The 24,265-nt window shown below is 37.8% G+C and overlaps 1 protein-coding gene across 2 annotated transcripts in view; it reads left to right on the forward strand.

Annotated features, from left to right (window-relative positions):
- The window catches only part of Cabcoco1 (ciliary associated calcium binding coiled-coil 1), a 116,961-nt gene that overhangs the window by 17,630 nt on the left and 75,066 nt on the right, over positions 1-24,265 (forward strand). For both annotated transcript variants that reach the window (XM_023716242.1, XM_023716243.1), the window contains exons 2-5: positions 2,368-2,471; positions 9,465-9,634; positions 15,397-15,541; positions 20,721-20,793. In XM_023716242.1, the coding sequence (XP_023572010.1) occupies positions 2,368-2,471; positions 9,465-9,634; positions 15,397-15,541; positions 20,721-20,793 (492 nt within the window). The remainder of the gene's footprint in view (positions 1-2,367; positions 2,472-9,464; positions 9,635-15,396; positions 15,542-20,720; positions 20,794-24,265) is intronic.

The raw sequence follows: 24,265 nt of genomic DNA on the forward strand, positions 1-24,265 counted from the left end.
CCCTGTCCCGCTTCCGTGAAGAAGTCCCAGTTTTTGGAGTAGCTTGATCTTTGCAGCCGCTCCACTTTGGCCATGGAACGCTGGTCTTTGCAGTCAGCATAGAAGGAAGAGAGAGGCTTGATGGCCGCCGCAGCTGCTGCTCCTCCTCTGCTCCTCATTGTTTTCTGCCGCATGAACTGCTGTCATCTGCCTTGGAGCTAGTGGAATATGGACTGAATCCTCCAGTAACTGTGAGCTAAATACACCTTCCCTTCCTTCATTTTGAGTGTTGGGTATTTGTCCCAACAATGAGTAAAAAGTAACTAAGACAGCAGCAAAATAATGCACGTTAGAGAAAGACTGGATATACACTTGCATAAGACCGAAGCTAGATTACCTCTTCACATTGCAAAAAAATCATTTTGAAATGGATAATAAAAGTCCAACATGTAAGACCAGAAATGTAGAAACTGCAAAGAAGAAAACAGAGAAACACTTGAAGCCACATACACAGGCAAAGACTGCATAAACTAGGATTTTTTAAAAAGGAAAGTATAATAACCTAGTATTAAATGACAAACACTAAGCCAATAAACGTTACCCATAAATGTCAGCTTTGAGATCTCTCTGTACTGAAAAAAGAATAAGAAAAAAATGAATGTCCCTGTGAACTGCAGCAGGCCGTCTTCTTGCTCTTACTTCCTGGTGACTGTCCCAGTGGAAGGTTCTGTGCTCTGTGGCGCATTGAAGACTATTTGCGGATGCTCTCGTGGCGAACTCTCCAGATGCCCTGACGTCTGCGCAGCTGCTGCGGCCTCTTACCTGTTTCTGTGCCACTTTTTCCACTTCTCATGCACAGCTTCTCCTCCATCTCTGCCTTTGCACACTTCCATCCATCCTCACACTTACAGTTGACTCCCAAGACAGCATCTTTAACTTGACCTTTTGGACTGCAGCACTTCTAACTAATATCCAAATATTTCTTCCTTGCTAGACATATTCTGCCTTCGCTCAGCCACGGAGTCAAAACACCTTGCCTTTTTAGAAGTAGCATTCCCTTCCAATCCCTTTGTTTCTGTTGGTATAACGATGGCGCCATGTATAGCCAGGCAGTTATACTTCGAACAAAAACACTTGGCTGAAGTGTCAGTGAGAATTGAAACTACACTGGTGTGTGATACATTTAAGCACAGACCTGTATTGGTCTTAGGCAGAGCTGCTTGCCACTTCCTCCACCCAGAGAGACTTTGTCTAATTCACCCAAAGATGGCCCATGTATGTTATTGAAGGCCCTGAGTGTCCTCACCGTTTTCCAAATCACCTATTTCAGAAACTCAGACTCTCAATCTTCCTTCCCTTTTTCATTCCAAAATACAGCATGTTGAGCTGCCAGGGGTCGAGTGCAGCAGCCAGTGCTCGCTCTCTCTCTCTCTCTCTCTCTCTCTCTCTCTCTCTCTGTCTCCCTCCCTCCCTCTCTCTCTTTCTAAACTATTTTCATTTCATCACATGTCTTCACTGAACTCTTCCTCTGTATTCTTTCACTACCAGAGATTTCCTTTCTTTAAAATATAAGTTTATTTGTCATTTAGTTGCACAAAACCCTCAAGGGTTCTCTATGGCCTGTAAGTATAAAGCTCTTGACCTGTCATTTTTCAACCAGTCACAGTCAGAAATATTTATGCTACCTTGTACCTTGCAAAAACTCAGTAAATATTTGGCCACTGATTAAATTTAGAATATTATAAAATAATGGTCCCAAGACTCACTGACCACCTAAGTCCAACTAAAATGCCCTGTGCTTCCCAGGCACCAGGAACTTCTTTAACTTAGAGAACCAGTCCTTCAGTGTATTGTGTGCAGAAGCTTGACACTGCGGGTGCATTCACCTCAGGCATTAGCCACACCCGATCCAACAGGCCATTTCTGGATGTCCTCCCACAGCCTTCTTGTCCTGTACCAGCCCTGCTCCATCTGCTAGGCAGCAGACCCAACAAGCTTCCCAGTTATTGTGGCTCATTTATCCTGTTCCCTTCTTGGGTGAGTCACCTCAAGTTCGTTCCTCCTGCTAGATGCTGAGCATTTTGGAGTTATCAAGGCTTTATTACTTGCCTCTGCCTTCTTCCAAGCTGCAAGCTTAAGAAGAAACATGTTCATAGCCATCGTCAGTGAGGTGTGTGCCGAAAGCAGGCTGGCCAGCCTTTGGACTTTTCAGGGAAGAGGTATGAGCATATGAAAAGGAAAAAAAACCATAATTAAGTGTTTATTTAAGATATTTGATTTTACTTCCTTTTCTGACAGTAGCTAGGCCATCAGAATACATTTTGCATCACTGAGTGCCCTGTGCAGAATATAGAACTGAAGTCTCTTATTTCTCTTACATTTTTATAGAAAGATCCTGAATTCCAGGAGCATGAACGGATTCTGTCTCCAGAGTTTCTTTCAACTGTCCAGATCACTGACTTACTAACAGAAGATGTAGATGGAGTTCAGGAGTAAGTACTTTAACACTAGCATCAGATCCATTCTATTTCATTTATAAATGCAAGGGATATACTATTATACATGGTACGCTCTTTTACTGTGTACTAAAATATATACAGACTCTAGAACCCAAAATTGAAAAATAACTGATATTTGTGCTGTTTGGCAGCCTTCTGAATGGGAGAACTACATTGCAAACAAACTTGTTTGTATTAAATAAGAGTACAGCTTTCCGATCAAAGAGGCTTCTAGCCTATGGCATCTTCTCTTTCATTCATAAAACTATCAGACTGTGAAAAACAAAGTGCTGTCTTTGTAATATTAACAGTTGATACTTTTTTATTTTGCAAATCCTGACTGTTGGTCATTTGATCTGAAATGGAGGCATCCTAAATACTCTTGATTGCGTACATGTTGCTTAACAATACAGCTGAGTGTACAGAAATAACTCTAACATACGTGCATCTCACTTTATTTATGCCACTTATGTTATAGCACATCATTTATGTAGAACATTAAGTGCTTATACCATGCAACACAATTTCCTAAACGTTGTTTCTAATAATCACCCATTTTGAAAATTATCTCACTTTATAACAAAAACCTGATTGCCTGAAATAAGCGGAGAGAAGGCTGGCTCAATGGGCAGGACCACATTGTCCTGAAGCTTTGTCTCTGTGGTCCAGACCTCGTGGCACAAGATAGTGTCCTGCACCACAGTGGACAAGCAGGAAATGTTTCTGTCCACAATTAACTTATAAATTATTATGTAAGTAGTTGACCTACTACCAAAAAGGAAACAAGACAAATGTACTGACTGGGGGAGAAATCTGAGAAGCAAAAGCCTTTTTCAGAGCAAGGCCGTAGCTCTGGAGGGCCTTTTCTCAGGATGCTCTTCACCCCCAGTTCTTGTATACTATAGGGCTGGTGGAGCGGGGATCTGGCCATGCTTCTGGGTGACTAGATCTTTGCTGATGACTTAAAGTTTTTCAGTTTTTAACCAAACATCTCATGACAATTTTACCATTTTTTTTATAAAAAATAAATGTTGTTTAGGAAATCTGCTGGATGTAAGAATGGATAAAAATGCATTCGTGATGTTGGTAGCATGGACTCTCCTCTCTCCTTCATTTGAAGTATTTTTATGCAAAGGATTTTCTACTTCTGGGTGCTTCTGGTCATCGCTATGTAAAACAGGAGATAGTTCTAGGCAGACAGAGTGCAACTCACATACCATATATTTAATGCAATGTACATTTTATTTGTATTACATATTTAATAAAAGATGTTACATTAAGTCCAGTAAAATTGAAGATGCTGTTGTTCTTTAGAAGTATGTCTTACCATATTATAAGTGAATCTGTAGATTGTACTTTACACGAGAATATATTTTTCAGCTATTGACTGCCTTTTCCTTTTCTGTATCTGAACTGTGAAAATACTTTTAATCTTGATGGGAGGAGGAGTGAGATCTAGGACAAAGTAAGTGACACAGAAGGTGACAGCAAAATTAGCAGGGTTGAATAGCAAGTGATCTATTTAAACTATCATTAATATAAAAATTACATGAAGCACTGGACAGGCATGGTGGGAGGCTGAGACAAGTGGATCATTGCAAGTTGGAGACCAGCCTCATTTTTGTAGTCTCAGCTCAAGGCCAGCCTGAACTGCATAGTGAGACCCTGTCTCAAAAAGACTAAAATAAAACAAAACAAAAATTACACGAAGTAATCTGATCTTTGAATAAAAAAGGCCAATATTATCTTAGGAGCCGTTCCTTTGTGATTTTTTTGTGATACTCTTCATGGTGTTATAACTAGCAATCCTGAAATATTTGCAGTATTTAAAAGGGCATTGTTATAAATAGGAATTATGTACTTTTTAAATGACAGAAATATTTCTGTACCTTATGACTAAGGAACATAACTATGCTGAAATTATACAGTATGCAAAAGTATATGCCTATTTAATTATGAGACATCAGTATATTTTCCCACCTTTCAAAATTAGGACTTGCTCTTTATGAAAGCAACCAATCAAATGAAACATCAAAGTATTATTAAAAATATTTTTGGAATACCCTTTAAACAGTTAAATATCTGAGCACGTCTTTCATTGTCCCCTATCTCCTATCAATCACTAATTTTTAAAATGCAATTCTGGCTTTATTTAGAGATGCATGCCAAATTCCTTTTTTATAAAAGGTAGACACTACACTAAGAATAACTTTCTGTGTTGAAGGCTGTAATGTGCAACTGTAACCCCCACAGTCAGGATGCTGGGGCAGGAGGATCACCAAGAGTTCAAGCCCAGCCTGGACTCGGCAGCAAGGCTTTGCCTCTAAATAAATAAATGAATAAAATTACTTTATAAGCATAGAAGTAGTGCCAAGCCTTCCTGTGGTGACCTTTCTGTAGATGCGCTACTTAACTGTTGCTTTTAAAGTTTCTGTCTTCAAGCCAACACTGCGAAGTAAGACATGCACCATTCCACGAGCATGTAAGAATAATGCAACACACAGGGTCCTGAGTTCAGTCCCCAGTACTACGAAAAAGAAAAAAAGGACTAATGCAATAATAATTTTACTGAATTTATACCATAGCTGGGCCATCTCTCTTAACATTTCCCACTCCATCTTCCTTCGTATACAAGATAAAGGCTCAAAACTTTGCCACCAAATACCGAGAGACATTACACTCAGATTTTAACCGTATTTGACTTCACTCAACTCCCTTCATAAGCTCCGTTAGAGAGAAAGAACAACAAAGGGCAGAAATAGTAAGTGTTCAGCCCCATGGCTCAAGCTAAGTGGAGAACTCAGCAGTTACTGGGAAAGGGAGAGCTCAAGGAGGAGCTTGAGTAGGAGGTGAGGTGGTGGGAGATCAAAGAAATTTCACTAAAAGATACTTTGAAAAGTAGTTGCCTGCACTCAAACACTTGGAAAATAAAAATAGAAAGCAAAGACATATGCAAATATTGAGGTCAAATATTTAATTAACTAAGCACAATGTGCAGATGGCAAATGAAGAGAAAGCAGAAAAATGAACTCTAGAAACAGGAGATGTGAGACAGAGCTGATGATTGAAAGGGACATCATTTCTGCAAACAAGAAATTAAAGATTAAATGATAAAACATGTAAATAAGAAACGTTTATAACTGAAGCAAGGAACTCAGTGTAAATAATAAAACCAGCGTAGAGCCAGGGTGCAGGAAGTTGAATCAGTAATGATGAAAGATAAATTTAAGAAAACATAAAAGCATAGTAAAGCAATTAGCTGTTAGAATATGCAGCCGACATAATGAATCAGAACAAAATAAATCTCATCTCTGGGAAAATGACACACAGAGAGGAATAGGGCCTACGTTTTTTCTTATGGCATCAGTTTTTTATGTGCCAGGCATTGAACTCAGTACCCCACGCTTTCCAGGCAGGCATTTGTGCTGCTGAGCTATCTCCCTGGCCCCTGGACTTTTCTGTAGCAATGCTAGGCAACAAAAAATCAGCAGATGGACAAGTCATTAAATTTAGAAAGTCAAAACAATGTGACTCCAACATAAAGTACTGTTCTGGGTTGTGATTTAATTATGCCAACAATACATTGTACAATAAGCAACAACTCAAAAATATAGTGTCTGTGTGGTCTTAAGGAAAGGTAGACCTCTTCGCCCAACTGAGACACGAGCCAGTTCACTGGTGACTTTAAAATAACAATAACAAAACTGTTAATGATAAACTGTGTTATAAAAAGACTGGTATTTAGCATGCAACTCATTTAAAATTAAAATAAGAGCAAATGTGATCATAATAAACTGAACCAACTATTCTAGAGCATGTAATGAAAAGAGTGTGCTCATGAGAAAAAAGGGCGCAACCTTATTTCCTCCTACCACCAAAATGAAATTTCAATTTGGAATGCTTTGTAAAAACTGCATCACACATACAATGTTAATATCACTAAGTATAAAAAAACTCACAAATACATAAGAAAAAGCAATCAAAAAAGCGCTTTAAAAATAAATATCATGTTACAAAGAAGCAAAAAAATTCATAAGACAGTGATTTTATAATAAATTAATAGATGCTAAAATCATGGGCTAAAATCCAGATTACATTCGAATATGAAACGCTGACCTTTTAGTACAATATTGATAGAAGACTAATTTGTCACTGTGGTCTCTGGAGGGAAATTTAACAATACCATATCTAGCACAGTCTGGCAATCTTAAGATTTCTTTTCTTTCTTTTTCTTTTCTTTGTACAAAAGATCACTGAAGTTTTGGAAAAAAGCCTTAAGTCATCTTTCCTCATTCTAGGTTCTTAACCAATGGAAGACATAAAGCTCATTGCCCATTTAGGAATCGATATTCCCAGTATAGTTTCGTCACTACTTAGAGCTCTGTCTTCCTGACAGGGCCACTGACTGCTTGGTGGCCTTTCCTTTGAGAACACTAATTTTTTTTTAAAGTTATGTTCATTGCAAAATTTTTTTTGCTGTCCGCAGTTTGTCATTTCAATTTCATTTCCGTTTAGTTATTTTGTCATTCATCGTCTAGACATGTTTTGTCTGCTTAAGTGCAGATTAATTTATTGGCCCTCTTCTGTATGATTATAATTTCTGGCATCACGTCTAAGAAATTTTGAATTCCTGAGATGTCACAGTATATTTTTCATTTAAAAGTTTGCATTACTTTCCACTAATATTTAAATCTTTTACGCACCTGGATTTTATTGCTTTGTATAATTTCCATTCAGGTAGGTGTCCTAGCACCACAGTACAGACCCCTGTGGACTGGAAATGAGCTGCTGCTGTCAGGTTCCAGGCGCCTGCGACACTTGCTCTGCTTCTGAAGTCTGCACTTGATCCTGTAGCCTACTTAGGTATTCTCTTAAAACAAGATGATGCTGTATGTTACCCAAATAAATATTGCTAGGAAAAAGTTTAACGCAAATTAAAGACGCTTGGCTAGTACACAAACCTCATTCCTACCACCAGAGTGCATTTCCAAATCAGCATTTCCAAATGCTGAGTTATAAGCTTCGTGAAATGTATCAGTAGGTATAATCATATATAATATAAAAAGTTGATTATATTGATTTTAAAAATAAAATGTATCACATAGAAATGCTATAATCATATATGACTATATAATATGAATAAACATCTATAAATATACTGCATATCATTCATATGTATTATATATATATGGATTTGACTCAAATAACTTTGAAGTCAACCTATCTCTGAATTTCCCATTTTGTGATGTTATATGATTGTAAGACCGCTGTCAGCAACAAAGCTACTTATTTACTTATTAATACTGGCTCACCGAAAGAAAAGAAACCTCATCTTTAGGAATTAATGAAGTAATCTAGGAGCGTGTCCACCCAAGTGACGATGATGATGGTGACCATGACGATGCTCATGATCATAGAGAAAGCTCACACACTGAACGGCATTCTAGGAAAGAGGGCGAGAGTCCAGTGATTCCTCACAATAACAGAACGCGTTCTGGGGCATGAAGTTTGCTCTGTACTCTGAACAAGAAGCAGACATCAGAGGGCTAGACACCTTATCAGCATCAGCTTTATCTTCATACTTGCTTAATCAATTCTCTCACGCTACTCTGATCCTACAATTTGTTTTCCTATTACGAATGATCAAGGCTCCTCTTTTGAAAATAGCAGCATCAAGTTCTCACGCATATGCTGTCCCCATTTCTCAAGAAGTCACACGTAAGCAAGGAGGAAATACCAAGCCGATTGGCATCAAAGCAGGAAGAATGCCTAGAGCCTGAACCACAAGACGTGGAGGAGCTGGCCACAGTATTTATAGTTCCACCAGAACAGGAGAAACTGAAGAGAAGAAACACACCGTTGCAGACTTTAGAGAGAGCTACAGTAGTCTCTCCTGAGAGGAAAGCCCCTGCTCTCCCCAGCAGGGCCGGGTGGGTGTCCCGGCACCCAGGGGTGCTTCCTGCAGCGCAGGAAGTGGGCTGTGTATGTGATAGCAAAAATAACCGGCCCACACTTTTTCTTCTTTTACCCCACTTACTGAAAACTAAAGTAAATGTTAGTGAAATTGTCCGAAAGTGACTCTAAGCAGGAAATGCTGGCCGGTTTGTGAAGCAGCCAGGTCTCCACCCCCACTGTGTATCCTAAAAGTAGCTATCCAAAGACAAATTTCACTTCATTCAGAGATAAGCAACAAAGAAAAAACAAGCATCTAAGGCATTGCAGTAAAGTAAGAAAGACAAGGCAAGGAAAAAGAAACAGATAAAGGAAAGAAACCACAGAGACAAAGCCGTGAGCAGACGAAAAATGTGATAAAATATTCTATCATGAATTTTAAACTTTGAAGCAATCAGAAGAATATGAAACAAAGGAAGAGACAACAAAAAAAATACAAGGTTATAAAAATTGTAAAAAGAAGGATCTTACAGAATTTGAAGTAAAATTCATAGCAGTCCAAAGAAGAAATGACTACTGAAATCATACTAAAGTACAGAGAAGATGATAGTAAGAAATATAAGAAAGTATAAAGGAAAGATGTTGAAAAATTTAAATATTAAAGTGAAAAACTGCAGCTTGAAATAAAATTAATAAAACATGCACAACTTGATTCTTTTAAGAAAGTAGAACAGAATATTTCGCACACCAGTATAAAAACTTTTTCAGAAATAAACAAAATTTAATTATATAAATGGAAAGAGATAATGAAAGGTTTTTTTTCAAAGGGAAAAATGTTAGACATTGAAGACATTAAAGAGATGGAGGTGGAGCAGGAGAGTTAGAGAATAACAAGGGATAAAAGAGACAAAAACAGCTTTTGCTCTGCTCCTCTTTTGAATGTTATTGTAACCTTATGAATTCAGGTGCACTTGAAATTTTTTATGTTGTGAGCACTAGAGAATTTTCATTCAAGAAGAATCCTGATTTTCAAAACTAAAGAAACTGTCCTATACTTAATCTTGATTTAATGTTCCATGTTTCTTTTTGTTATAGAAAGCTGAGAACGTTGTTGAATTTCAAAAATCTTCAAACTTGTTTAAAGGATGCCATTCTAGTAGATTACTATGTGTCTGGATTTTTGTGGGCCAAAGAAATGGATTTTTCTATTGTTCAGTGTTCCAAATTTATGACTTTACTAGATATGTTACTTCAGAACCTTAAAAGTAAGTACATGACTTTTCTCTTTTTTAAGAAAAGGAAATTTATTCTACCATATAAGTAGATGCTTTTAAGCAACAGTTTCTGATTTTATTGCATTCCTTTATATATTTATCAGTTTCCTGTCACAGACACATGTGATTTAAACAGGTTCAATTTGGCTCATGATTTGGGCATTTTGGTTTGGGTTGGCGGGCTCCGAGGCAGCAGAGTATGGCAGAAGAACCTAGCAGAAGAACACACCTCGCACATGGCAGCCAGAAAGCAAAGAGGGGAGGAGGCGGAGCAGGGGCCAGGCAAGCAGCCTTCAGGCCACCTTCCCAGTGACCCACCTCGGTGTCCCGGGCCACACACTCTAACACACATGAGCTCATTGGTGGATTAACCACAGGTGAATGTAACACCTCAACAACTCAGTTACCTTCTGAAGGCCCAAGCTCTGAACACATGAGACTCTGGGGCACATTTTATATCTAAATCATACGTCTTTCAGTGAAAATTATAGGCTTTCTGTCTGATTATAGGAAAGTCATGCCTCATGCTTCACTGAGTTGAAAAATGTCAAGTAATAACCCAACTAAAGTTCGCCAAATAATGTGCCAAAGATTCGGTATTGTCACTTGAAACTTTCCTGTCACCTATCTAAAATGTCTGGAGACTCTTGATAGTCTTTCAGCCTTTCTATATATCTAAAACCACTCCACAGTTTAAAGGATATTGGCGGGAACTGAGCCTGTTCTTGCCATTAAGTGTAATGCTGTGCAGCCACGGAACAGAAAGAGTGGGAAGGCTGTGTGCTGCTGTACTGTGTAGAGACTACGCAGTCCTACTGAGTAAAAGCAAAGGGAGCCCTCATGTGCTTTCGTTTGTAAAGGAATAATGTAAGAATATGTTTCCACCTGTATATACACAAAGAAATGTTGGCATACAGAAAAAATGGATCGTTAAAATTGTGGGCAAGAGTAATGAAAACTGGGCATATAAAAAGTAGATTTTAAAAGAAAAAATACATATATATATGAATATATATATGACATTGTACTTTAAAGCTTTGCAACATTTAAGTACAGTAATCATAAACTAAAAAGAAATAAAAGATGGTAAAAATTTTCATGGATTCCACATTCAAAATTTGAGACACTATTCCCATTTTAAACCTTGCCTAACAATGAAGCAAGACCCTGTACTAAATATTAAATAAATAAGGTTTAGAAAAAGAAAAGATTTTGAGGAATAAACTGAAAAAATATTAATAAAGCTTATCACTGCCAAAATTTTAAAAAATAAATCATGCGTATATCTTCTAACTGATTCAAGAATATTTCTTCTAAGTGACACTTTATTCTGTATGATGTCAGTTCAAAAATTAATTTCTACAACTTGATTGAATCTGTCTAACCACTCCTAAGCCATGAGAAAGAAGTACATATGTAGTAGAATATGCAGAAAGTAGAATCAGACAAAATAGCAGGAAATTTAATTTTTCCTTCTGGTCCCTGAAATGTTTAAACCTAGCAAGGCTGTGAACATCATCAGGAAAGAATGTGAACAAATGCTTGCCTGGCAAGTGCAAGGGCCTGAGTTCAATCCCTGGTTCCACAAAAAAAAAGAAAAAAAAGAAAGAAAAGAAAAAAAAAAAAGGAAAGAATGTGATCTCCATGTGTTTGCATATTAAAGGAAGCAAAACTAGAAGGACATCGGAGGCCTAGGGACGCAGGTGTCACCTCCATGCACAACTGCATAGAGAAAGCCCCAGAGAGCTTGGTCCAGGTTGGGGTCCTGTGGCCCATGCAGTATACAAATGCATTTCAGCCTGGGCTCCAGATCTTATCCTTGTCTTCTCAGAATGGTACTGCCTCTCTACTCCCCACTTAGCTTGAAACTGGGTCAATCTAAAAGACTGTTATCTTAGCAGTTGACTCTCTGTGAATTCAACAAACGTAGGACAGATAATATTTTTTAATTTCATCTGTATTGAACATAGATTGTTTGTCCTTGTCATCATTCCCCCAAACAACACAGTGTTAGCAACTATTTACCTAGCCTTTGCATTGTATTAGATATTAGAAGTAATCTGGAGATAATTTAAAGTATATAGGAAAATTATGTAAGTTAAATGAAATTCTAGGCCATTTATATGAAGAACTGGAGCATCAGTAGATGTTGGTGTCCTTGGGAGAGGCCCAGGGACTCATGCTACTTGGATGCTGTGAACAGCTCTGTACATTTTCCTGCCTACTTTTTCTAGGGTTTAAAAAGAGACAAGTTGTAACATATTAGATAGACAGAGATTTGCCTTTTATCCAGGTCTATACCTCTATGTTGACCTCCCCGTATATACTATGGTTAATAATAACTATAGAACCCTTTCTAATTCCTATGAGGCTAAACTGAATTCCCTTTCCCTCAAGTAAGAGTAATAGTAACAGCACTTAGGTAGGATGAGCTTGTGCCATGCTTTAGACATAATGGTTTACTTGATTCATACAGTCTTATGAGACAAACAAATAAGGGTGTGAGGGGTTAAATAATTTAAGATCGCATGCACTCAACCTCAGCAAATGCGAGTTTATCTTCTTATGAAACCAAACATGCCTGGCTCTGGACTGAATTCCTGAAAGCACTAAACATGTACAGTATACTACCATAGAATGTACATGTTTTCAGTCATCAATAGTTCCATGTACATTTCTTATTTGGTTGTCACAGTAGCACTGTCATTTTGAAAATAGGTATTATTCTCATTTTATAGATAAAGAAATGAGTCTCAGGTCACCCAGCTAGTGTCAGTTATGAGATACAGTACAATGGAAGTTTTCCAGCTAATTATAAATCTCATGTATTCATTACCTAGATTTTCAAGAATAAATTTTATTTCTAAGAGCCTTATTATTTAAGTGTTTAATCTTTCATATTTTAATCATATCACTGTGATTTTTATAAGAGCAAATATTTCAGTTAGATAAGTGAAATGATAACTTCCCTAATTTTCAAAGCAATTATCTATGGAAAGACATTAGAAGTAGAAAAGAAAAAAAAAGTTTTAAAGAATCAGTTATTTTTCAACATAAGGAAATAGTCTTATAAATGTATTTTTTATTTGATAAGTATAATTTCATCTTGAATTATAATCAGTTATCTGAGAATTTTTTTCTCTGCCTCTCTAATACCATTTCATTAATGAAACAATTCAGATTTTCCATTCATTCATGAGTTGCTCTATTCCAACCAATTTTTCATTTCTGAAGTTATTTTTACCACTTTTAAAAGAGTTTATCATGTAAATGGAAATGTATAAATGAGCTGGATTCCAGCAGGGCCATATAGAAAAACCTAGTCATCCCGTAACTGCTGAGCGCATGCCACTCACTTCCAGGATTATCTGGAGGGAAGCTGTAGAATTAGACCACTTGTGGTTTATTAAACCAGATTTTAACTATCTAGTGTTATGCTTCTTTCTGTTTGCTACAAGGAGGATGGAGTCTAAACCAATTGCAGCAGAGTGCTTATGATACTGTGAGAGGGAAAGAAACTGCTCAAAGGGAAGGAACACTTGGAATGAGGGAAAGAGAAGAGGAAGAAAAAGGAAGGGAAAAGATATATGTGCATATTCAGGATAGCTGGGATAATTGCGCTGCTGATTTATACTGAAAGGAGCACTTAATGCTTTGGGTTTTTTCCCTTTGTCTTCTTTAGAATTTTTGACTAGTTTTTCATGTTTATATCTAGTAATCTGAACAACTAACTTGAAAACATCAATATGCAATATGACAACCATTGTTGAATTGCTATCATTTTGTTACTGAAATTCTGTATCATTTCTAATGTCCTTTTTAAAACAATTTTGATTCGCCTTAAAAAGTAAAATGATTAAGTTACATTCTCTTCATTGCTGATTTTTGGATTTGGGGATTTGGCACTTACATTCCTGAAGGAGTAGCAGGACATTCAGGCATGGCAGAGTCCGCCAGGTGGCGGGTGTATTCACAGCTTAGTTCTGTCTCCATCCTGCTGAGTCCCTTCTGGTTCAAGAAATAGAGCATTTAAGGAATAGTTTCTGAGCGAAGTTCCTTTCCGTCCTCCGTGCAGGAGCCTCAGCTGATGAGCACATCTCCTGAGCAGAGAGAGGACTTCCCAGAGCCTTCCAGCTCTCCCCCTTCAGCCCCCGTGGCTTTTTGTCGGTGCTCCCAGTATTGTCGACGTATAAAGGACACTGTGGACACTCCAGTTACCTAGATCTGTGCTCCGAGGCTGTAGCGGAGTGTACACATGAATTGTAAACAATATTTTGCCGGTCACTGCTAAAACTAAGCATGATATAACCATTAGAAGTTAATATTTTTATTATTATAGACAAGAGAAAAACAAACAAACTGGAGATTGAACCTATGGACTTCACATTGGGCTATATCCTAGCCGTCTTTAAATATTTATTTTATTGAAACTTTTATTTCTATTTTTGTCCGGTTCCCACCTACCTTAGCCTCCCAGAGTACTGACATCGCAGATGGGCCCTACCATGCCCGGCTTCTCTCTAGTTGTATCTACTTCTTTCTCAACTGAACAGTTGCCATAGAAGGAGGTGTTTGTTTGTTTGCTAGAATAGACTAGCAGCCTTCTTTTGAGAAATGGTGACGTTGTATCACTGCTTTTGCCCATTTCCTCATGCCAACCTTCCAATGTATGCATTTGCAAATAGCTTACCTGAGTTCTGAGTCTGCAGCTGGGACAAAAAAAGAGACAGTTCTACATAAAAACCCATATTGCAGAGGGCCGGCCAGATAGCTCAGCGGACTAAAGTGCCTGCTTAAGCAAAGCGCAGGGACCGGGGTTCCATCCCTGGCAGCACATGCTGTGCTGGCTCTGGGGGCACACTCAGCCGGCGACTGAGACTGGGCCTGGTGGCATGCGTCTGTAATTCCAGAGCTTGGGAGACTGAAAGCAGGAGGAACACTAGGTGTCGGATCTGTATAGTGAGACCCTGTAGATCCTGTACTAAATACATTAAAAACAAACAAAAAAGCCTCATATTTCTGGCTTCCATTGAAAATCTTTGAGCCCACAGTCTCCTGCAGTAGCGCTCAGCTGTTGCTGGTGTTCATCATTCCATTCATTTACTCTTCGAGCTCCAAGTTCCCATCTGAGCTCTACAGCGATCAAGATGACCATCTGACCTTCCCCGTGAGCTAACTCCACTACCGCTATGTAATTTTATATATGTTTTTAGCTAACATTTTTTAAAATATCCTTCTTATTCTAAATAATCTTTAGAGAGACTTTGATTTTTGTGTTTGCTGTTTATTGGTTTTGTAGTGAGGAGGTAGTACTGAGGACTGAACCCAGAGCCCTTGTCCTGAGCTACATCCCCACCCTTTTCTTTCGTTTTTATTTTTATTTTAAGATAGGGTTTCACAAAGTTGCTAAGTTTCCCAGGCTGGGATTCTCCTGTTTCGGCTTCACAGAGTGCTGCGATTACAGGGGTGTATCACACCTTGCTGATGTTTTTCTTTTTCTATTATACGATGGAAACACATTCCTCAGACTGTTGTGTGGCATTATAGTAATTATGCTTGTTGGATGGCTCAGCTGTTGTTCTTTTGTGTAAAATATAATTATTAACTTCTTAGAAAAAATAAGAATTTTATCATGTGTCCTCATTAAATGTTGATCAGAATAAATCTTGGACACACTTAAAACATCTTGCTTTATTTTGCTCTCAGAATGCTTACTAAAAGAATGCTCAGGATTTGTCTGGCTTTCTTCTCAGCACTGCACATGTCCTTGGAGGACAACATAAAGTGGCTTGGAGAAGTGATGGCTGAGATCGGGCCGAACCATTCCCAACGGATTGATGAGTGGACGGTGTTTGATGTAAAGCAAGCCAATGCTATCACTGATTACTTAAAAATCAGGTATGGATTTTTTCCTTATCATTTTTTAAAATTTCATGTCTTTTAGAAAGTGCCTTGCAAACTTAAGTACAGTTTTAAGCAAAATCAGATGTGTACAGCTTTTGCATGTCGGTTAAATCAGTCAGTAAACATAACCTTCAAATTGTTCATCTAATAAATAAAAATCAGTTTGTTGAGTGTTTTGGCTAATGTTGTATTCCTAAAAATGCCTTGTATTTGATAAATATAATTTCATCTAGAGTTATAATAAATTACATAAGAATTTTCTTTTCTCTGAATCCTTAATAACATTTTATTAATAAAGTGATATTTTATAATGAAACAAACTTAATTATAATAGGTTCTATGTTTTAGATAGCTTATCTTCCCAAATACCTAATTTTTCTTTTTAAAGAGCAGCATTCATTTCCACACTAATGTTTATTTTAAATATTTTGTACCATAAATTGAAGAACTCTATGTATTTTCTAAAATTCATTATGTACCCCCAAACATTTGTACTATTGACCAAATGAACTGATGAAAGCTCTTTCTACTTAGGCGATGATGGTGGCTTGAGGGGAAGTATCTTTATTAAGGGGCTCTTCACTGACGTGAGAAGGCTGGCTTCTTACCCTGTCTTCACAAAGTCTGCTTGGGGGTCATGCATCTCTCCAAAAGGACATTTTCAAGATTTGCAAACATTCAAATTTGAGTACCAAGTTTCTCTTGCCAAACTAAAGTTTCTGTGCAGCACCTTTGTTCCACTTATGCTACATATGCCAATATTTTCCAACATTGAAAATTAACATGGTACAGTAGAGTGCCAAGTCCCATCCCAGCCATGCTTGTGATGTGCTTGGCAAGGACTTTGGTTGTCACTTGGAAGCTTTATAAATATTAATATGTTTAATATGGTAAAGTGTACACACTGGTTTCTGGCATAAATTAATAATAGCATGTGATAAAATATACTTTTACATAGTGGTGTTTGATACAAGGTGATTTCTTAATATAAATATATTCCTCCTAATGAGTGGTTCTCACTACAAGATAATAATTTTCACCAATTAGAATAAGACAGAGAACTTATGGGTGGGGAGAGAAAGGGCTGGAAATTCATCACTTGGTAAGCACTGTGCCTTACTGTCTTTCTGCCCCTCAGGGCTTGAGAATGACCACACAAGAGATTTTTCCCTGCACATTTGTATTAGGTACCTTCTTTCCCTCCTCCCTCTTTTTTGAACATGCCAGGTTGCTCTTAAAAAACCTATTTTTACAGCTGAGCTCTAGGCCCTGGGGCTTATAATGGGCTCTATACCGACAGGTCACTACAGCGGCAAAAGCCACACACACGCCATGACAAAACTTTCTGGACAATCAGGAAGGGGCTCCTGTCCTGCTGATCACCCCTTTCTGGACATATGCTCATCAACATATTTGTTCAGAAGGTGACTGACTTAGATCATAGCCCAGGGTAACTTCAAAAGTCAAAATCTCCACAAGTAGAATAGGAGAACCTGTACTATAACATCATGTAACTCAGTTGTGTCCCAAATTTTCTGATCAAGGAGATTATGGGGCGACAGAGGAAAGTGATTGATGATGCAGAGTATGCTAAGGAGAGTCACATGGAGAGAAAACATTCTCTCAGGCTTTCACAGAGAGCAAATTGGTCAAGCATTGACTGTGACTCATCCACATGGCTGTCACAGACAAAGGATCTATAAAGTGTGGTACAGGGTTTCAAGATAAATTCTAAGGGGATATGACTGACCTTGTCAGATACAAAAGTTACATTACTTGTTATATAGGTCTTGCTTTATCTTGGTCTGAACAAGCCAGCAGAAACGTATAAAAATGAAGTATAGAAAATAAAGCCATATTAATATGCTGAGCTGTAAAAGGCTCAAGTCAACAACTTCTGTCATTGCCAATCCTAAGAAAACCCACTACTATTATGGGTTACTGGAGTATATTGGAATATTTTACTGAATTCATTCACCTACAATATTTAAATGACAATGGAACACCCTTCTCTGACAAAACTAAACCAAAAAAGGGGGTACAAATGAATGACTATTTTGTATCTGTATATTCAAAATAGTTAAGATAGATATACAGCTACTTTCTCTTAATTCAATGAATAGAAAGAGTTATACTAATAGTGTTTGTGGACAGGATATCATGTCTGCATCTTGTACTATGAATAACCACAATATGCAAGACAACAATATGAAGACAACAATATGAATGTATTAATTATTGAAACTGTCCTACTAACCAGTTTTAAAACTGTCTCATTCTTATTTGTTTCTCAATAAAATTAAAAAGGGGAAAATTTTTGAGGTGGGTTAATGGTGATGTGTGTTTTGTTGCAATACATTCTTAAAATATTCAAAATATCATTAGTCCTATATGCCTTGCACTCCGCAAGGCTGAGGGCGACGAAACTTCAAGCATAGCCCAGAAAATTAAGCAAATTAATGAGAATCTATCTCGAAATTAAAGGGGGGGTTGGGCATGGAGCTCAGAACGTAGACCCTTGGTTCAGTTTAATCACCAGTGCCACTAAAAAAAATCCCAAATTACAAAAACCCCATAAGTAATATTCAAGAAATGAATCAAATAAAGTAAATCAGAACTAATTTTTAGCATCCTTCAATCTTCATAGTGTGACATTTAAAGAAATTATGTATTTTAAATGTCTATTGCAGAGAGATGTTAGTAGGATTCCTGGGACTGATACTAAAATCGTATGAGGAGAAATGTGCTTTTCTCCAACACCTGCTCAGTAGATCTTCCGGGTCACAGATGCAGGCGTAGTAGGAATTAAGTCATAGAGTACATTCTTTTGGATGCCTACAAAGCAGTTTTATAAGGAAGAAGGCAACTCAGTTATCAGAAGTATAAGTGTGTTTAAATTTCATCTGATATTGAACTTATGCTACCACTTAAAGCCTTGTTCAATTTAGGGAGAACGGTTTGTGGAGAATGACCCATAGACCATGGTACTTAACTTGATAATACATTAATTTTAAAATTGCATATTCTGTGATACGTCTGTGAGTTAAAAAATAAGACATTTCTGCCTCACAATACTGTAAGTACTGGGAAAGTCACATATATAATGTATACATTTGTACATGTTGTGTATTATATACAAATATAAATATGAATGCTAGTGTCTCTTTTTAACACAAATGTACTTACAGACCTATCAGGGCCAAGTCCACACTTTTGTGTGTGATCTCCCTGCTCCCTGGGAACCACACAGAGCTACCAGGCGCATGACACATGCAGCCTGAAGGCTCAGCTCGGGCCCTCCGCGCGTGCCAGGGCGCTGCAGCTCCTGCGATGAATCAAGGTGTCTTGGTCCATTTTCATTCCATCTTCTATCAACTCAGAGCTAAGATTAGATGTTTGATGGCATCATCTGGAGCTGTAGTCAGGCAGAAGTCTGGAGAGAAAAGAGAAAATGTGCTCCCATAGCTGAAGCGCCACTTTGTTCTCAGACCAGACCACTTAAAAGCTCCCAGGAAATGAGACAAGGGCGAGGGCTTGGCCTGGCCCAGAAAAAGCCTCCCCTTCAGAATTCTTCGCTTGCACACATTGGCCTGGGCCTGGCCTTCTCCCCGGCTCCACTCCTTCCACTACATCAAGTCATTAGTGTTACTTTCCTGGTAGAAAGTTAATTTCCCGCTTGGTATGGGATGATCTAATTCCTACATGCAGCTGGGGAATAAGGCAAAAAGATTGTGAAATTTCAGGAAAGAAAATGTATGAATCAAGGTCTTTGTGTAACACAAGATAGACAAAGGGAAATTTTCTCGAGCTCACTTAGAGGAAGCCACCTATTTACAAAATGTAATCTTTAATTTTTTCTACTTAAAATCTCTTACTGCCAGTATAATATTTTTGACTTTACAACTTTCTCTAGGTCACTAGTGTAAAGGAAGGAAAATTAGAATTTATTTTGCTTTGATCAATTCTCAAACTTTATTCATCTTAATGGATTTTCCTAAACAACAATTCAAAGTGATGTCAAAAGCTAAGTTAGTTTTGTGACTGTTGATGAATAATTCAAGTATGCAAGGTTAAGAAAAAAAAAAACATGACTGAGTCCACACATCCGTCACTTTTTAATGGATTGTGTTAGTAGTAAGATCAGCGGTTAATATAACTGAGAGAGACCCAGCTGCCTAAGGATTTCTTCATTGATTTCAAATGAATTGAAACTTTGATCCATTACAGCGTTCAGGAGAAGCCATTATTATACATGCTCAGTAGCTACATTTTGCAAATGTTAATTTCTCAGTTATATTAAAATCAATTTCCTTAAATAGCAAAAGGCACCAGAGTGAAAGAGAAACCATGAAGACAATTTTTTGTTCTTGGGCATTTTGCTGTATTATGAGTCTATTAATTTTCCCAACCAGCAGGAAGAGAATTAGAAAAATTCAAATATTATCACAAACAGGATATTAGAAGTCAGCCCTTCAGTAAATTTTTAACTCTCAGCAATACATTGCTCAGCTCTTTAAATTTCCTGGAAATATTTATTTTCAAGAACTCCTATCCTTTACACTGACCACCTAGTTTTCAGGTAGAAACAAAGGAAATGATCCGTCTTAAATTTATTCTGTCCTTTGATGTGTGACAGAATATTCTGCAGGAAAATTAGACATCTTCTAAATGGATTTCACTTCATATCACATCACTTGCAACTGTTATTGTATATTAATTTAATCTTGAAACAGTTTGATAATGTCAGAAATAATCGATATAGAAGTTGATTATAGACATCAGTACCACTCCCATCAGAGGAAACTGACTAGCTTGGAACAAAGCATCATAAATAATGGAAACTCAGATGCTGTTTAGGGATGATGCATTTTTGTTTTTAAACCAAGAAAAATAATGATGCAGTGTAATTGCTTTCTTATCCAAAACCTATATAATCATCACAGGTAGACTTTCTGGTATTATTCCAGGTATTGTGTTATATTGCCAATGTAACAAAAAGCAAATTTTTCATTTCTTAATATTTGTTTTCCATTTCTTTTAAAATTAAGGACATGACAGATTTTGTATTAGCATTGAATGTCTTTCACTTGATCAATATGACTTTTTCCTTTAATAAATACACCTATGTAGTGATATCAGTTTGTCACAGTTGAACATTTATTTTGTATTTCAGCATCTTTCAACACTACAAGCTATACGAGTTTATGTTCTGCTGTACCAGAGAAGAAATCGTGATAGGGACTGAGGTAAGTAATTTATATATTAACTTATTTTTGTGGCTGGCTCAGGCCACCCTGGGTGTGGGGCTGGTGCGGCATGTGGTCCCGGGATCAAACCACAGTCCCTGCACTTGCCTAAGGTTGCCGAAGCAAGCATTTTAGACCACTGAGTTATCGCGCCAGCCCAGTAATTTATCTAGAATGAACCAATTAAGAAGCATCACTTAATTCATGCTGATCAGCATCTGGACGTTGAACTGCTTAAAGCAAATTCTTGTCAGGATTACTCAAGTGTTAATATCACCAACTAGTAGTTTGCAAAAAGAATAATTATGTAAAGTGAGCTTTGGATTAAGAAAATAAGCTGCCTTTTGGCATGAGAATCATTGTTAATCACGTATGCTTTTAGACTTTACGGATTACTTGACAAAGCTCAATTGAGTAGGGTACATATGTCTTCATACAAATAAAAGCAGGAAAAAAGAGATAAATTAATTTGGTTGCATCTCATAATCTCATATTTATTTTCAGTCTACGCATTTCCTAAGGTCTAATTCAAGTCCTACTTCCTCCCTGAAGCAAACCTACCTTAACTACATGCATACTAAGCAAAGGGTTTGGACAAACAGTCTACTTAGTCTATGGTTTTATTTTAGTTGGTCTCTTCTTCATGAATTTTAGTACTGTTACACAATAAGCATACAACTGTGCTCTGTTACATGATTTTCTAATTTTTTTTTTCCTATGGGTTGATATATCCATGGAACTCAAAAGTAGTTTTTCCAAAGCAAGGGTCATCTGCTACTTTTCTTTGATGAGCAGCAGCTTACAGCACCAGACTGGAAACAGTAGCTCCTCAGTTAATACTAGATAAACTATTCAGTGACCATGCACAGAACAAGTGTTCTATGACAAGTGGTCTACCTAGAGACGCTTTGGGACAGCATATATAGAAGTGTATATCTGCAGTTACTAGAAATCAATACTGAGTAGGATTTTAAGAAAATTAAAGCTGTAATAAAAAGTTATCCTTTGGGTTCGCAATCACTTTATGCGACTTCATTGCCTTGTAGAACTATCAGCTATAGTAGGATCATTATCAGAATTAAACAGTCAGTAAGATGATATTTACATTATCTTGATAATCTTCCAACATTAAGCACGGGATGAAAAGAACACAACTGTTCCTCGCTCAGATGGTTATTCTGGGATTTATAAATTGCTTACTTCAAAAATACCTCTATTACTGCTGTCCTCCACTGAGTACCTATCAAATAGAGATCTCTTAAAACTGAGTGGTATGGAAACAGAGAGTCCTTCTTGCTTTAGATTTTCCTTGAAATTTCTTCTCTGCAGATTTTTTTACCTCTCGTTTAGATTAGGCATCACTGGACAAAGTCTTAACTGCAAACGTTCCCACTTCAAATTATATCACACCGGGTGGCAGTGTTGGGACATAGCCTCACTTCATCCACTCAGCATCATTTGGGAGGGTGACAGTGGCTTCAGCAGCAAAAGAACTGGATATTTAGAGTCATCAAGAACAATTTCAAAGCTCCCTTCTTCTTTGTTAGTAGAATAATGTCCTTCTTCTATGTTGTAAGGCTATTTTTAGATGACATTTGTGCTTATGGAAAGATAAATTAGATGAAACAGACAGAGATTGGCTGTTTAATTTTCCACTGTCTTCTGCATTTTCCCCCGGCTGAGCAGAGCCAAGAAAACTTTTTTAAGGACAGGATCTTGGGTCTTCAAGAATTAGGTCTTCAAGAATTGGGTCTTCCAGAATTTAAAAGGTTTAACATTAACAAGCGTGTATATTATTGCTGTAGTGTGTTATGGAGTTTTAGAAGTGTCTGATCACTTTTGTTGCAAATATCTGCTTTGTAATTATGAACTGTGGAGGAGTCTGAAGCCGGCTCCACTCATGTGATTCCTAATGCCTATCTCAGTTTTTTTTTTTTTTTTGTAACCAAATATGGGCCACATGACATCCATATAAATATTTCGCATTTAACTCTCAGACAAGCATTCAATTTAGAAAACACTAAAACAATTTAGTTTCTTTCTTAACTGTAGATATGTAATTAGCAGAAAACATAAATTCCCACTGTTCATACAGGTCTCTTGTTCATAAGTGAAAACAGAATCATAAAATAGAGCATCTTTTTCTTAGCTGTTACTGAATAACATGTCTGGGTCATTGTGATCAGTGGCTGCTAACATCCCAGAAGAGAGAAACCCAGCAGCATGTGCCACCTAATAAGATGAAAGCTATCTGTCTTAGTTACCTTTTTTATGGCTGAGATCAAATACCTGACATCCAACATTAAAAGAGGAAAATTTGGGCTGGGGAGATAGCTCAACAGTCTAAGCACCTGCCTGGCAAACCCAAGGACCCAGGTTCAATCCCTGGTACCACATGCTGTGCCAGCCCCATGCCAAGCTGACCCTAAAACTGGGCATGGTGGTGCATGCCTGCAATCCCAAACTAGTAAGGCTGAAACAGGAGGATCACCAGGAGTCTGAGCTGTATAGTGAGACCTTGTACCAAATAAATAAATAAATAAATTATTTTTTTAAGAAAAGAGGAAAAGTTTGTTTAGCTCACAGTTTGTTAAGGTTTTGGTACATAGTTGCCTGGCACAAAGACAGGGTGGCAGGGCAGATAGGAAACACAGGAGAAATAGTTGGCCTAAAGCAGCAGGCAAGAGCACATTCACCCTCGTTCTATCCCTTGTATTTTAGGCAGAACCCTTACCCTGGGCAGATGTGCCATGCACATCCTTAGTCCCAGCCAGAAGTGTACCATACAAGGCTGAGGACTGATTTAGGCACCACGCAACTTTGATCTCAGCACTACACACTGTAGATCCACCCGCCTCTGCAAACCCCGCCCCTGTGATGCAGGAGGTTTTGTTGGATGACTTGGCACGAGCCATGATGCCACCTATGAATTATTTTTGCTAGACATTTGAAGTGGGCCATCCTCTGGCTGCTCTCTAACACTAGCTTCTCATTCACTTAAAATACGGAAGCTAGAGGAGCATGGTAAGATGATCCCAGCAGCGCAATTAGGAATCCAGACTGTGGGAGATTCTGTGAAATGGATTATATGAAATTTTCAAGAAATAAATTACAAGGTAGTAAAATGAAGTATGTAAAATTGAACCTATAGATTGGACATGAGTTCCATTGCAGTGTAGGTGTCTTACTTGGCATCTATGCCATGGCTTGGATATACTCTAAGTGCATCCCCTGAAAGTTCGTGTGTTGCAAGCTTAAATCCCAGTTTGGTGATGCTGGCACTAATTGAATCTTTGAGATCTGGTGCCTACTGGTTGGTATGGGGGGAATGATTTCAGAAAGGATTCCCCCTTAGACCACTGAAGCCATGTCCTTAGAAAGGGGCAGCCTTCACGGTCATCAGGGACATGCTCGTAGCCAGGATTACAGACCTCCAACTTGTCTCTAGCTTCCTGTTTCAGGATGTGACTTC

This window comes from Octodon degus, unplaced genomic scaffold (genome assembly GCF_000260255.1).
Source record: "Octodon degus isolate 3935 unplaced genomic scaffold, OctDeg1.0 scaffold00046, whole genome shotgun sequence".
Lineage (NCBI taxonomy): Eukaryota > Metazoa > Chordata > Mammalia > Rodentia > Octodontidae > Octodon > Octodon degus.